A 16,160-nucleotide genomic window follows, 5' to 3' on the forward strand; every position below is an offset into this window, starting at 1 on the left:
GTTCAGTGTCTGTGATTACAAGAGGTCGTGTAGCATTCTCAGACTGCTGCAACATCATTTGGCTCTACTGTCCTTTTCCATTCAGTTCTGCCTAAAGGCTGAATTACACAGCCGGATGTGACAGGTAAGCGAGCGCTGATCTGCTAGATCAGTGCCACCTACACAGGCTTTTATACAGCTTGACTATTGTGCAACAAGGGATGCATGGACATTGTTAGCAACTACTTTACATACAAAATAAGAAAGGTACACCTAAGGGCCCTATTCCACCGGCCGATTATCGTTCAGATTATCGTTAAATCGTTCGAATCTAAACAATAATCGTTCGGTTGAAATGCAGTTAACGATTAACGACCGAACGAGAAATCGATAATCGCTTTATAAGACCTGGACCTATTTTTATCGTTGCGCGTTCGCGAAACATTCGCAAATTGAAAAAGACGTAGTTTGGTCTTTCGCAGTAGATACGAACGCAATAGCGAAGAAATAGCAAGTAAAACGATTGCAAATACAATCATAAGTAACGATTATCATTCCATGGAAATGAGTAAACGTTTTCAGGTCTTTCGCAATAGCGGCCGTTTGAGATAGTTAATCGTTAACGATTATGCGAACGATAATCATCTGGTGGAACAGGGCCCTAACTCTCCATGCTTCCCGTGTCCTCCTGCCTGTTCCCTGCTTTCCACAGCTGCATCTGAAGCTTCTACACCCGCCTCTGCAGTGACACCCCCACCCCTCTATGATAAGAATAAATGGAGCTGAGTCACAGAGGGATGGGGGCTTCATCACACTGAAGCCATGCCGGCCTACCTACAGTGGTTCAGCCCCAGCTGGTGCCCGGTAATAGAACGGCGTTTTACAAGGGAACCGGGCCGCAGTTCAAAAAATGGACCACGGCACCAGCTTCCCCCCGCCGGAGCCTTTCTATCAATATGCAAAACTTAAAGCAAATTAAAATGTATAAAACATATACATATACAGTGTGAACCTGAGCCGGAGCCTGACTAGACCTCCACCTATTTATATACATACATTTATTTGACCCATTTATTCTGCATGGCTTGTGCCGCCTATTCCTCAAATGTCATCGCTGCCATCACATTAAAAGACTCCAATCTCCATTCAAGTCCTGTTCATAGGGCGGGTGACATTTCAGATATGTGTCCATTTTCCTGAGGACATGCAGCTTTTTAACCCCCAAACCTTGTATTTGAGTGAAATCATTACAATACTAAGTATTTCTAAGGTTACAGTCACACATTCCATAAATTTATTCATAATTGTGGATCCGCATATACGGACAGATTTAGGGCCCAACGGTTTCAATAGAGCTGTTCACACATTATGTAGTTTTACAGGTCTGCAAAAATTACTGAAAAGCTCTAGTACGGACCATAACTGCAGCATGGATTCTCCCATAGAAGTCTATGTTATGTCTAAGTCTGTCATTTTTTGGGGGGTACTCCCACGAAAATCTTTTTCAATCAAATCAACTGGTTTCAGTAAGTTATATAGATTTGTAATTTACTTCTATTCAAAAATCTCCAGTCTTCAAGAACTTATCAGCTGCTGTATGTCCTACAGGAAGTGGTGTATTCTTTCCTGTCTGACACGGCGCTCTCTGCTGCCACCTCTGTGCATGTCAGGAACTGTCCAGAGCAGCAGCAAAGCCCCATAGAAAACCTCTGCTGCTCTGGACAGTTCCTGACATGGACAGAGGTGGCAGCAGAGAGCGCTGTGTCAGACAGGAAAGAATACACCACTTCCTGCAAGACATTACGAAATGACACACATTCACTATGTCTATATGGCCGAGATCACATATTTTCTATGTGATGAAATGAAATGCAAGTGTACACCATATTCCCTCCTGGATGGTAATGCACAGAGAATCCTGTCCTGAGGATGTATATGGCAATATGGAGCTGGAGAGATCACCTTGCTTGTTTCTTGTCCTCTCCAAGTAATCTATATCACATCTGTACATGCATGTATGGGGAACCCATATTGTATATCGAGTGTCACGATATGTGTTACTAAGCACAAGACTTAGGGCCCTATTACACGGAGCAATAATCCGCCAAATCAGGGCGATTCGGCCGATAAACGATCTGTGTAATAGAGACAACGATTAGTCGATGAAACGATCATCAGCTGATTGTTGGTTTAGGTTTGGACCTAAAAGTGTCAGGCGCCGACAGACAGCTGTCCGGCCAGTCAGCTGACTGGCCGCTCAGCCAATCACATTTCGGGACTGCCGTGGAACACGCTAATGCTGCGAAATCAGGAAGCTGTGGAGTACAGGACAGAAAACCTGGAGCGGGAGAGGTAAGGTATACAGTGTTTGGGCAAGGACTGCATGGAAATTGCTAACAATTTGGTCCAGTAAACTAGCAGATCAGCGCTTGCTTACTAAAATGATTGGGCTGAAGTCGGCCCATGTAATAGGACCCTTAGAGAAAGGGCATCTTAAAGAGAATCTATACTGCCAGACACGGCCCCCAAACAGCCGGCACAGTTGTGTTCCGCTCCTCAATGCATGCCAGGTCTTGGGGTCTGTCTGTCCCCATGGGCCGGTTTTCGGGCTAAAAACAACTTTTTTACCGGCGGCGCAATGTCAATGAGGCATCCGTCCCAGGCGTGTGTCAACTGAAGACGGGGAGAGAGGGGCTGCGGGCCCCGTCTGAATACCGGCCACAGGAGACTGACTGACCCCGGGACTAGGCATGAATTGAGGAAGAGAACACAACAGTACCAGCGGTTTGGGAGGGGGCTAACATCTGCCAGTATAGATTGGCTTTAAGGTTTTAACTTTTTGAAATGAAAATGTTCATGACGTATGGATGATGGAACTAAAAGAATTTGTTATGATAATGGGGTGGTCTTCACAAAGAGATGGTCTATTGGAGCACCTAGATCTCTCTACTTAGGGTACTATTAGACGGGGCGATAGAGGCCCGATAATAAATGTATACGAGCGCCGATCTGCTAGATCGGCGCTCGTTTACAGGGCCTATTACACGGCTCGATAATCATTTAACAAGGGCTGCAGGGACATAGTTACCAATGTCCTTGCAGCCCTTGCTAAAATGGCATACATTACCTATCCCGGGTTCAGGGCTCCTCCTGCTTCTCTTCTCCCCGGGTCCCGCGTGCTACAGCTTCAGAGCGGCCTGTCTTAGCTGTGATTGGCTGAGCAGCCTGTCAGCCAAGACAGGCCGCTCTGGAGCTGCAGCGCGAGGGACCCGGGGAGAAGAGGAGCAAGAGGAGCCCTGATCCATGGATAGATAATGTATTCCTTTTGCAAATAGTCAGCCGCAGTCTGCGCACCTCTATTACACGTAGCGGTGTGCGGTCAGTGGCCAACAATTATAGGTCAGAACCTATATCAACAATCAGCTGATGACAATGATCGGCTGATCGTTGTGTTTATTACACGGAAAGATAATCAGCCGGATAGGGCCGATTATCGTACCGTGTAATAGTACCCTTACAGTAATAGAATGCTATGTTAGAGATCTTGTTTCTGGAACCCCATTTTATTACTGGTCTCCAGTAAAGGTTTGTAGTGGAGGCACTAACCTGTAACGTTCTTCTTGAAGACACTGAGTCATATAGCTGTAATCTCTTTGTAGCTGTGATTTCAAGTCTTCCATTGAATCTTCAAGATGGCTCTGGCCTTCTTTTATTTCGCATAATTCCTCCAAAATTGCATCAAAGCCTCCATGGTGGCTATGATGATGTCCATCTAGAGTGTTTGACCTAGGACTTCCAGGTCCTGCAGGTCCGGCCCCAGAGTTACTTCCCGCACCCGCTGACCCAGAGGTAGCACTGGAGCACTCATCATCACTCCCATATTTAGGGCTTGGTGCCAAGGTTGCACTGCCACTCAGAGCCCTTGAGCCCCCCTGACCCTCCCCATCCTCTTCCATACCATCTTTTAGGTGTGGGATATTATCAGCACTTCCAAATTTGTTTCGGATCAGACTGGCAAACTCTCGAGGCTTCGAGACTACAGCGGTATGAGTGACCTGAGATAGTCCAGAAAGTCCTCCCTTGACACCTTCTACTACTCCTCCACCGAAGCCACTAATGCCGGCTCGCACATTGGCTCCTACATCTTTTAGCCCTTGCTGCATATCTCTTAGGACATCCTTAGGCTGTCGTGATATGCCATTCTGTTCAATCTCCTTTAGTTTCTTGTGATAATGTTCTAACTTCTTGTGCAATTGAGCAATGGTCTGCGCAGACTTCTGATTCTTTTTCTCAAAAACCTGTAGTGGAATAACACAAGGGGGTAATGAAAATGGAATCTATATTCAAAGGGATATTCCGCCCAAAGTAAACTGCCCCTGGGGAGAACATAACAAACAGCCTATTCTTACCTTTTTGTGCTTTCCCTGTGTCCTCCTACGTCATCTTCGGGTCCCCAGCTAAACAATCCCATCTCCACTTCCGAGATGGTCTAGTGGCGACAGCCTGCTCAGCCAATCACTGGCCATGGTGCTGTTATGTCTCAATCAGTGATTGGTTGAGCGATTCTCACCAAGTGGAGACGCAATCGCTCAGCCGGGGACCCGAAGATGATGTAGGAGAACAACGGGGGAGCATGGAGAAGCAAGAATAGTCTATTTGTTATGTTCTCACTAGGGGCAGCAACATATTAAAAGATTACTTTGAGTGGAATACCCCTTTAACACAGACACAAACTCAACCCTAAGGCAACACAATACAAATACACAAATATAACTCAATAGTAACAATAAAAAAATTTATGAATTATCCTATGGCATAAACAATGAGTCCAGTAAATATTCCATAAATAAAATTCAATTTCTTAATGCATCTTTAGCAGAATATAATTTCTAATAGCTTAATGTAATGTTTGCTTGCCTTTTATATTATATTTTTTATTTTTATACAAATACACAAAGAACAATATTGAACATTTTCGTAAGTTCATTTGTAGAAGGTTGTAAGGTTGCTGAGGAATACCTTGCTTTGCACTCTATACTGTGTTTTGATTTTGTATATTCTGTGTATCTACTGCTTTTATACGCTGAAAGATATTGTCAGTAAAGAGGTTTAACATTTGTGCTGTCCTAACCACACCCAGTGTGGAATGAAAGTAAGATGCTTTGGTCACATGATGCCTCTCAACCAATGCATTTTACATGGTCAGAATTAGCCTTTACAGAGATACAGCCAGGGAGTGGATGAGATGGCTGCCGCCGCACTCTCTCTGGTGAGAGAGCAGGTGTCAGCAGTGAGATCCGCTGTGATCAGTAACTTTTTACATATCTGATGACATTTCAACAGTTATTTTTAATGACTGGTACCTGTGAGTACTCCATTATAGACAGCTAATGTTATTACAATGCATACCTGTTTGATGCGGGAAGCTTGCTGTCGATCGGCGTTATTAGCCAACTTCAGATATTCTGCAACGTTGTCATCTCGAGCCTCCTGCTCAATCTTAATCTGTTCGGTAATCTTTAGGATCTTTTGATGCAAATGGTCCATTGCAGCCTTGGTGCGCTGAGGATCTGGAGCCCCCTCAGGGACTTCCAGGCTGATGTTCCCCTCTGAACCGCCATGAAGTGCACTTGGGGGGAGACTCAGGCTACTCACGTCTCCCTTGTCCAGCTGCTGCAAGAAGACAAGATGACAGAAAACAATGTCTCAAGTCACAGATGGCAATGTAAGCATTTCAGGCCATTCTAGTACATATAACATCTAGTACATATAACATAATAACAAGATCTATGATGAATAGAAAGAAGTCTGCTTCCCATTCTTCCTCTGACCCAGTCACCCACATCCTCGCTTCCCTCACACTATGGTAGACATCACTTGCTGCATACATATACTGGGGATGTCAGTCATGAAACGAATAGTAAAAAAGCATCTAAAAAAGTAGAAATGAGTTATACATGGCATAAACATTAGGTCTGTATCTTCTATATAAGAACCCAGGAGAACACTGGCACCCACTGACCTTCTGCCTCATGTCTCTCTTTTACCAGATTATAACAAAATGATAAAGGAAGAAGCTGAGATGATGTCTGTAAACACAAACTGCTGAACCAAGGAGAGGATCAGCTGATCGGAGGAACTATTACAGGAAGTGGACTGGGTACATCATTGCATACTTCCCCTTTTTATTTATGTATAAGAAGAGAAGAGGAAAGGGCACAGCAGCCTATAGACCAGCCACTATATCACAGCTGATCCAAACACAGGTTGGGTGTCGGGAACCTTCTGTGGGAGGGCTCACACCTCCGCTCTTCGTGGCGGTCCACTCAAAGAACAAGTCAATTATTTGAGGAGAGCTGCAGAGAGCAGAGGTGTGCGAGCCCTCCCATAGAGAAACTGTCATACTAAAGCAGGCGGGATTCAGCAGCGGAGAGTTCCGTCAATTTTACTCCGTGTGAATTGGCCCTAACACATCAGCATGCAGAAGAAAATGTAAGACCAAGGTAAAGGGTCTCAGTCACTCTGAAAGAAGGATAACATTACTATAAGAGAAAAAATATTATACTGATATGAACATGCAATCTATGAACACCTTTATCAGTCCATAATCCTGCCATATATCTCTCTATAAATGTGAGCTATATCTCTCCATATAACAGCCCTATATCTCTCCATATATATAAAGGTCCATTTACACAGAAAGATTATCTGACAGATTATCTTCCAAAGATTTGAAGCCAAAGCCAGGAATGGATTTGAAAAGAGAAGAAATCTCAGGCTTTTCTTTATGACCTGTTCCCTGTTTATAGTCTGTTTCTGGCGTTGGCTTCAAATCTTTGGCAGATAATCTGTCAGATAATCTTTTGTGTAAATGGACCCTAACAGCCCTATATATGTCCATAATCCTGCCCTATATCTCCCAATAATCCAGCCATATATCTCTATCTCTCCATATAACAGCCCTATATCAATCCATAATCCTGCCCTATATCTCTCCATAATCCAGCTCTATCTCTCTCAATATTCCAGCCCTATATCTCTCTATAATTCAGCCCTATACTGTATCTCTCCATAATCCAGCCATATATCTCTCCATAATCCAGCCATATATCTCTCCATATAACAGCCCTATATCTCTCAATAATCCAGCCCTATAGCTCTCTCCATAATTCAGCCCTATATCTCTCCATAATTCAGCCCTATATCTCTCCATAATTCAGCCCTATATCTCTCCATATAACAGCCCTATATCTCTCCATATAACAGCCCTATATCCATGATTCTGCCCTATACCTCTCCATATAAACAGCCCTATAGCTCTCCATATAAACAGCCCTATACCTCTCCATATAACAGCCCTATGTCTCTCCATATAAACAGCCCTATTTCTCTCCATATAAACAGCCCTATATCCATGATCCTGCCCTATGTCTCTCCATATAACGGCCTTATAACAGCCCTATATCCATGATCCTGCCCTATACCTCTCCATATAACAGCCCTATGTCTCTCCATATAAACAGCCCTATATCTCTCCATATAACGGCCCTATATCTCTCCATATAACAGCCCTATATCCATGATCCTGCCCTATACCTCTCCATATAACAGCCCTATGTCTCTCCATATAAACAGCCCTATATCTCTCCATATAACGGCCCTATACCTCTCCATATAACAGCCCTATGTCTCTCCATATAAACAGCCCTATTTCTCTCCATATAACGGCCCTATATCTCTCCATATAACAGCCCTATATCCATGATCCTGCCCTATGTCTCTACATATAACAGCCCTATGTCTCTCCATATAAACAGTCCTATATCTCTCCATATAAACAGCCCTATGTCTCTCCATATAAACAGCCCTATATCTCTCCATATAACGGCCCTATACCTCTCCCTATAACAGATATCATCTTTTCAGCACTACCGGATCAGCTGAGGTATCACTTATAAAGGTTCAGACATGTTGTTCTCCTCCAGCGATTCCAAAGGGGTTAAAGGGTATGTATCATCTAGATTTTCTTTTACCAATTAAAATTAGATACTAAAGTTGTTTAATGACATGCTTTACAGAAAGACTCATGGACATAGGCGACAATAGACAGACTGTCTCTTTAAGATGAATGTGGAACATTACTGAGTGCGCTATGTGACATGTGAGGAGGTCATTCCGCAGAGAGCGGCTATTGTCTCCTCTATCTACTGGGGTCACATGACGCTGCAATGCTGTTACAGAATCACATCAGCAGAGATGACATCGCACTGCTATTGGACATCACATGTGGGTGTGGTTTTGCTTGCACGTGAGGATTGGAATATCCACCTGCTCCCCCCACATCTTAGCAGGGTCCTGCCAAGACATGGAATCACAGGAAGTGAAAAAGTGATGAGTTGCTTTGCATATCTTTTTCTCCAATGCTAGGCATAGAGGGACTATGCACAGGAAAGTACCCTAAAAGCAGTGGCCAACCTAAAGGGTCTGTTCACACGTACAGACTCGCTGCGTAAAACTCGCACAGAACTCGCATCAAACTCGCATGAAAGTAGCTGCATTTTTTGTGGTGTTGAACTCGCCTGTGAAAATCAAAACTCGCATGTAAAAATCGCACTAAACACACAGCGAGAATACACATACATTGACTTGATAGCAATCAGTATCACTGTGGATTTATGTGCGAGAAACTTGCAACGATAAATACACAGAGAGTCTGTACGTGGGAAGAGACCCTAAAGGGGTTATTCAGGAATAGAAAATGCACAGCTGCTTTATTGCAAAAAATAGCACCACCTGTGTCCTCAGGTTGTGTGTGGTATTACATTTCAGCTCCATTCAGTTCAATAGAACTGAGCTGCAAATCCCCCCACCCAAACTGAGGACAGGAGTGGGGCTGTTTTTAGAAGAAGGCGGCCATGTTTTTCTAATGTTTAATCTAAACTATCCAAAAATCCAAATATAAAATCGACACTTCTCGAAACACTTCTAGAAAAAGTCTTTACACGCACAAAAACATTGATCACAGTCTGAGATTGAGAGGACACTGAAATCAATGGCGTCGTAAAAATACTTCAGCTGTACAGCTTTGAGCCCTGTTCACACACACCGTCAGAATGACGGACGGTTTTCTCCTTATTTAATAACAATGGCCGTCATTTTGACAGTGTGTGAACGTAGCCTCTCATCATTTGCATTGTTGTGGGACACAAAATTCTAACATGTCATAATTTGGATAGAAGTAACGTGACTCATGATTCACAAGGTACAATACTAAGGTACTATTGCTGCTTTACTAGTAGGAAAACTAGACCTCTAATACTGGCCGTAAACAAGTACAGTGGTACCACCATCTCCCATCCTGTACTGTATAAGACTGCTGGAGTGCATATACAGTACTGTAGTAGTACAGTCAGTGCATCACCATCTCCCATCCTGTACAGTGTTCGGGTGGGGCACTATACAGTAAAGCAGGGGTGGGGAACCTCTGGCCCGCATCCGGCCCCTGGTTAACTAGACTACCAGAGACATCACTAAGAGGTTAATTAGGACTACCAGGGACATCACTGGGGGGGTTAACTAGGACTACCAAGGACATCACTGGGGGGGGGGTTAACTAGGACTACCAAGGACATCACTGGGGGAGTTAACTAGGACTACCAGGGACATCACTGGGGTTTAACTAGGACTACCAGAGACATCACTGGGGGTTAACTAGGACTACCAGGTTTGAACTACCAGGGACATCACTGAGGGTTAGTTGGACTAACAGGGGAATCAATAAGGGGTTAACTAATTGATTTGTTGGAGTACCCCTTTCAGTGGGGGGTTAGAGAAGTAAAGCTGACCTGCTGGATATAGATGCCAATAGTTTCTTTTCATTAGATTAATAAGTAAGCATCTACTTCTCTTGGAAAGAATACATCACTTCTTGCAGGACATACAGCAGCTGATAAGTACTGAAAGACTGATTTTTTTTTAATAGAAGTAAATCCTAAATCTCTGGTACCAGTTGATGTGTACCCCTTTAATGTCCATATAGTTCTATGGTTTTATCGTTGAGTGCTGATACCATACAAAGATCTTTTAACCCCTGACATGAGCAGCAATATCAAAATGATAAAAATATATAAACAAGGGTTAAAAGACAATTCAGGACATACAGTATAATACACTAGGAGAAGAAAACCTTATGGGTACAAACACACATGGCATATACGCTGCGTATTTACTGCTGCGATACGCAGCAGATTAGATCTAAATAACCGAACACAGCATCAAATCTGCTGCGTATCTGCTGCGTGTGTTTGTACCCTAATAACACTGAAGTAACTGATGCTCACCAAGAAGATGGCCGTCAGCAGGCTTGCCTCTGTTCACACCTGTTACTTATTGGGTCGAGTTTCCTTTGCTATCATGTTGTACAATACTATCCAGTATTATTTTACAAGCAACGTCATAAGGGCACTGAAGGAATACGGTAACAGGACAGTCTGTAAGGTTTAGAAGCTCAGCATTGTATCCTGCAGTGCGCTGGCCTCCCCAACCTGGTACAGATCTCAGAATCAACAATGAGTGCTCTATATACAAAAGATACCCCTCAAGTTAGGCTGGGTTCACACTGTGATTTTGCAATTCTCCTTTTTTAATCCGTTTTATGCAAACAAACGGATGCAATTGTGCATCTGTTTCGATCAGTTTTTCCATTGACTTCTATTCTAAAACAAATAAAAGTAAATAAAGGATCAAAACGCACCTGTTTTTTAATTACACCCGTTTATGAAATTCAATTGAAAAACGAATCAAAAATGATGCACACAAAACGCATCCGTTTTTTTGTTGTTTTTTTTTGCAAAAAATGGATGAGAAAAAAAATGGATTTCAAGAACGCAGTGTGAACCTGGCCTTACCAGCTCAAGAAATTTTTGGTTTAAGCAGGTGTGTCAAACTTGTGAGCCTCCAGCTGTTGCAAAACTTCAATTCCCATCTTGCCTGGACAGCCGAAGCCAAAGTTGTCGAGCTTCACTATCCTTATCCACCACATATATATATATATGCACAGTTATACGGTTTACACCACAGGACTGTACTTACGACGGCTGCAATAAGAGGGTTGACAAGCTGCATCTTCATTGGTCCAGGCTCAGCCGGGAATACCTCTGGCAATAGCAGACCCAAAGGACTGGTGCACACAAGTGCTCCTACAAATGCCAAGTCTTCTTCTCCCTCCCTCATGATGACCCCAGAGTTAAGGAAATACAGATGAATATAGAAAAGAGGGTACTGGGAGACAATGATGTCAATGGCGGCAGACAGACACAATGCAATAGTCCATGAGACCCTGAAATAAGCTGGTTATGAGCAATTGCCTCTGGATCGGGTAGGAGAATATAGAAGGGAAGGAGAAGAGGATGGAGGTGGTGGCTTGGTTGTAGGAGCTTCCCTCTAGCATTTTGTCCTCAGCCCTGGCAATACGGCTCAAGTAAACAAAGACTGGATATTTCCCAGCATGCATTGCCAATCAATGGTCATCGCATGAGTGATTTATCGGCCTTCGGGGGATGCTCGGACACAAGGACACAACTGTTCCCTCACATTGATCTGAATCAGGGACATCAGCTGTCTGGATATTTAGGATAAACATAAGCCAAGTGGTGCCAACGTGTAAATGCAATGCACTGGCATCTGGCTGCCTGCAAACTACATGGGTGTATGTTGTGTATGGCGTACTGCGGCCGTGCATGGAGAAATATAACAGGAGAAGATCGCTGGAAACTAAAGGGAATCTGTCAGCACCCGGGCCCCACCTAAGGTGCTGACAGTGGGCTGTAGTTGGCAGTCCCCTAGTGAGCATGGTGACTTTTAGTCATTTGTCTGTGAAGTCGATTATGCACAATCTTGGGTCTCCTACTGTAACTGTCCGTTCACACAACAGAATCAGCAGTCGAGTCCACGCCACAGACTCCGCTTGAAGTTCTGCTTGTGCCACTGATTCAATCGGATGTCTCACGTAACCTCCGCCATCCGCCCAAGGAATGGACATGTCAAGTCTCTTCTTGTGATGTGAAGCACCAAGCCTGTTCTATACATACACCCAGATAATCCATTGACTTCAATAGGACTGCAAAGGTGTACAGGACATGAATACCTAGTGCAGATTCCTCCACGGATAAGAATTAGTGTTGAGCGGACCTGTCAAACTGTTCGGGTCTGGCGACATTCTCCGAACTCCGAATGCTCGACATGTGATGTCAGGAAAACAGCCAGAAAAACATGGATCCGGCGACATTCTCCGAACTCCGAATGCTTGACATATGGAGCATGGATACAGCTATAAGACATAGACTATATTCAGGTTTTCCTGGTAGCCCTAGGGTGGCATCCAACTTCTGCAGCCACAGGGAATTGAACATCCAAGAACTCAGGTTCGGAGAATGTTGCTGGACCCAAACAGTTTGACAGGTCTGCACAACACTAATTATAGGTGAACACTATAACGATCACAGCAGTACCTTTAGAACAAAGAGGGACTTTACAGAGTGGATAGCTGCTTTAAAGGGAATCTGTCATGTAAGTGCTGTTCTCTCTGACAGCAGTATAACACACCCATCCTTAAAAAGCCATCCCTTGACCCTATCTCCTTATCCAGCTACCGCCCCATCAAAACTCCTGGAATAACATGTCTACCATGAACTATCCTCCCTTTTTTCATTCAACTTGCTTTCTGACTCCCTGCAATCCGGCCAGAGTGTCTATCAGCCATATCTTCCTTCTTCTCTACTCGCTTTCTAAAACTCAACGTGGACTAAACAGAACTAATCATCTTTCCCCATCCCGCTCCACCCTGCTGTCTCATTTGTCAATCACTATCAATGGCTGCACTCTGTCCCCAGTCCCCAAAGTCCGCTGCCTCGGGTCAACTTTAACTCTGCCCTATCTTTTAAACCACATATTCAGGCCCTGACCACCTCCTGCCGCCTCCTGACCACCTCCTGCCACCTTCACCTCAAAACATTTCCAGAATCCGCTCTTTTCTCTCTTCTGACTCCACAAAACTGCTGGTACATGTTCTCATTATCTCCCGCTTGGACTACTGTAACATCCTCCTCTCTGGCCTTCCATCAAACTCCCTTGCTTCGCTCCAGTCTATCCTTAACTCTGCTGCCCGACTAATCCACCTTTCCCCTCGCTTTGCCTCTGCCTCTCCCCTCTGCCAATCCCTCCACTGGCTCCCCATTGCCCAACGTATTCCTGTGCCCGTCTATATATAAGGAAGCATAACCTACATAAACAGTGTGCCCGTCCATATATAAGGAAGCATAACCTACAACACAGTGTGCCCATCCATATATAAAGAAGCATAATCTACACCAACAGTGTGCCCGTCCATATATCTTTATCATGTCTTTATATAAACTATTGGAATGGATCAGAATTGGTAACGTTTAGCGAGTGAGACACATGTATCAATGTGATAAGTCAAGAGATTTTACAGCAAGAATTCTGCAGAGTAATGGAGACAAAGTAACAGGATATTACGGCCGCTATGTAGCAATATGCAGTCAGCAGCTAACACCATTCTATAAAACCAACGCGGCCAGCGGATCAGGAACATCAGACTCATTACAAAGTATAGATCCACCGTAAACATGATGAATCTTATTACTTACGGACATACGACCCATAGGATCTGAGCGTACGCAACTTCCACTCCACAGCCTGGAAAGCTAAGAAAACTATCACAAACCCTACAGATGATAACGGTAAGGAAGGACACCGACAAATCCCCAAATAACTGGTGCCAGAATAGAAGGATACTGATGGACTATGGCGGCAGCCTCATATCATCCACACAGGTAGAGCCGGGTGCTTCCGATCAGTCCTGTAGAGATCTGCTCAGTCTCGGCAGTCCTCACAGGGTTTTGGCCTCGCCCAGACAAGGGAAGGCAACAGCTGGTATAATGGTGACAAGTGCTAGTAACCCAATCCCATGTCTCACATGCCAATGCCTGACTGCCTCACATAACCCATTCAACACCAGTCTCACATGGTTCAGGAGAAGGTAGACTCTACGCCCCGGCCACCTTTCACCTTAATGCTTCAGATTCTTAAAATTTGTAGGTCCAGTTTATGATGAATTGGTCTCACGTTTAGGGCTATGGTAGTTAAGGTGATTCTGAGTGATGTTTAACATTTCATCTAAAGGAGTTATCCGGCAGTACATAACGGCCGTTGTTATACATTGTGTGAACATAGCCTTAAGGTGTCAAAGTGGTTTTAAAAAACTTCTGACACAAAAATTGCGTTTCAGTTTGTATTCAATTTCTTATTTACAAAATAACATGGTCAAACCTTCACATAGTCCATAGCATCAACACCCGTGTACAAAGTTACTGTTAATGAAGTTCCGTCAAACAGCTAGATGGCAGAGACCTCCACTGCAGCTGGGAGGCCAGGTGGTAGCGTCATTACGTGACGTTTCATATCAAATGCTTCAAAAAGGAGGATCCATTCTGAGTGTTCAGACCCGTACCGATCGCAAAAACGAGCGGTGAGAGGACCACTTTGTGTCAGTGAGAAAAGATGTTCTCATAGACTTTCATTATGACTCTGACACCGAGCCGGGAGAGGAGCATGCTAAGCGTGGTCTTCTACCAGATCGTTCTTATGGCGGGACAGGGTCTGAAGGCTCAGACCTGGACTGCTCAAAACTTTTGACATGTCTCTGTACATTTATTATACTTCTGCTTTTATATAGAAAAAAAAAGCCTATTCTTACCTCTCTCCCTGGTGTCCTCTATGGCTCTCTAGTGTCCCCTTCTGATCTATCCCCAACATGACTGCGACAGCCTGCTTAACCAATCACTGGTGCCGTCTCATCTCAGTCAGTGATTGGCTGAGCGGGCTGTCACTCCTGAGACAAGTTCATCTCAGAAGTGGAGGTGGCTGCGATCAGCGGGGGAACATCGGAGACTTGTAGGAGGACATCGAAGGAGTACAGAGAGGCAAGCATAGGCTTCTTTTTCAGTTTCTGTATAAGGCAGCAGAATATTAAAAGTTGTCTAACACTAGACGACCCCTTTAAAGGGGTTATCCAGCATTAGAAAAACATGGCCACTTTCTTCCAGAGACAGCACTGCTCTTGTCTCCAGTTTGGGTGCAGGTTTTGTAACTCTGTTCCACTGAAGGGAATGGAGCTTAATTGCAAACCGCACCTGAACTGGAGACAGGAATGGTGCTGTATCTGGAAGAAAGTGGCCACGTTTTTCTAAAACTGGATAACCTCTTTACCCTCAGACATTACTTTGATGAAAAGATTACTACTATTACTAGCGATTCACAGACATGTTCATGGCAAATCTGGAGGTTCTGACGACCTCCCCCGAGTCCTGACATGTGCCGCATCGTCATAAAGACCTTTCATGGATTCATATTACCAATCCCATCAAACTTCCGTCATCCGTATGAAGTTGTTAATGACACAGCTATCCTAGTCCACACAGGGTCCCCATGACAACACTGACAAAGCTCCGGCCTTGGAAGCTGAATGTAGTTTTGAGTTACAGGAAATATTATTGTAAATGTCAGATATTGTAGCCTGTGGCCATTGTAACCTGAGGGCCGCTGTATTGTCTCCTTAACAAGTAACAAAGCTCTTTCCATGTCTGGGAGCTGAAAGAGTCTCAATAAATATCGCTTACTTCCACTGTGGCTGCAAAGACCCTGACCAATGAGGCACAGAGTGGAGTCATATCGCTTCCCATCCCTACACAAACTGAGGCGTATACCGGCATCATGTAAGGCTAGGTTCACACTGCGTTTTTGCAATCCGTTTTTTTCATCCGTTTTTTGCAAAAAACGGATCGCAAAAAACGGTTGCATCTGTGTGCATCTGTTTTGATCCGTTTTTCCATTGACTTCCATTATAAAAAAAAAAGCGGATCAAAACAGATCCGTTTTTTTTTTACGAACACAAAAGTACTATTGACACTACTTTTTTGTCCGTAAAAAAAAAACTGATCCTTTAAACGTATGCTGAAAATGCAGTGTGAACCTAACCTTACCAGGCGAGGGGGAAAATCAGAGAAACAAACATGGGTACCAGAGATGAGCGAACGTCAAGGACGTTCAGGTTAGTATTCTCAGCATTCGCTTACCGATGTCATAAGAAGTTGCATGCAGCC

The 16,160-nt window shown here is 44.1% G+C and overlaps 1 protein-coding gene across 6 annotated transcripts in view; it reads right to left on the reverse strand.

Annotated features, from left to right (window-relative positions):
* TMCC2 (transmembrane and coiled-coil domain family 2) overlaps positions 1–16,160 on the reverse strand; it is a 92,788-nt gene that overhangs the window by 5,353 nt on the left and 71,275 nt on the right. For 4 of the 6 annotated variants that reach the window (XM_069945317.1, XM_069945318.1, XM_069945316.1 and 1 more), the window contains 2 exons: positions 5,389–5,652; positions 3,586–4,277 (listed from right to left, as the gene is read on the reverse strand). In XM_069945317.1, coding sequence (XP_069801418.1) covers positions 3,586–4,277; positions 5,389–5,652 — 956 coding nt within the window. Of the gene's footprint in view, positions 1–3,585; positions 4,278–5,388; positions 5,653–11,070; positions 11,191–13,794; positions 13,859–16,160 lie in introns of those variants that run through there. The other 2 variants (XM_069945321.1, XM_069945319.1) reach the window with 2 other exon arrangements.

Source organism: Dendropsophus ebraccatus, chromosome 11 (assembly GCF_027789765.1).
Source record: "Dendropsophus ebraccatus isolate aDenEbr1 chromosome 11, aDenEbr1.pat, whole genome shotgun sequence".
Classification (NCBI taxonomy): domain Eukaryota; kingdom Metazoa; phylum Chordata; class Amphibia; order Anura; family Hylidae; genus Dendropsophus; species Dendropsophus ebraccatus.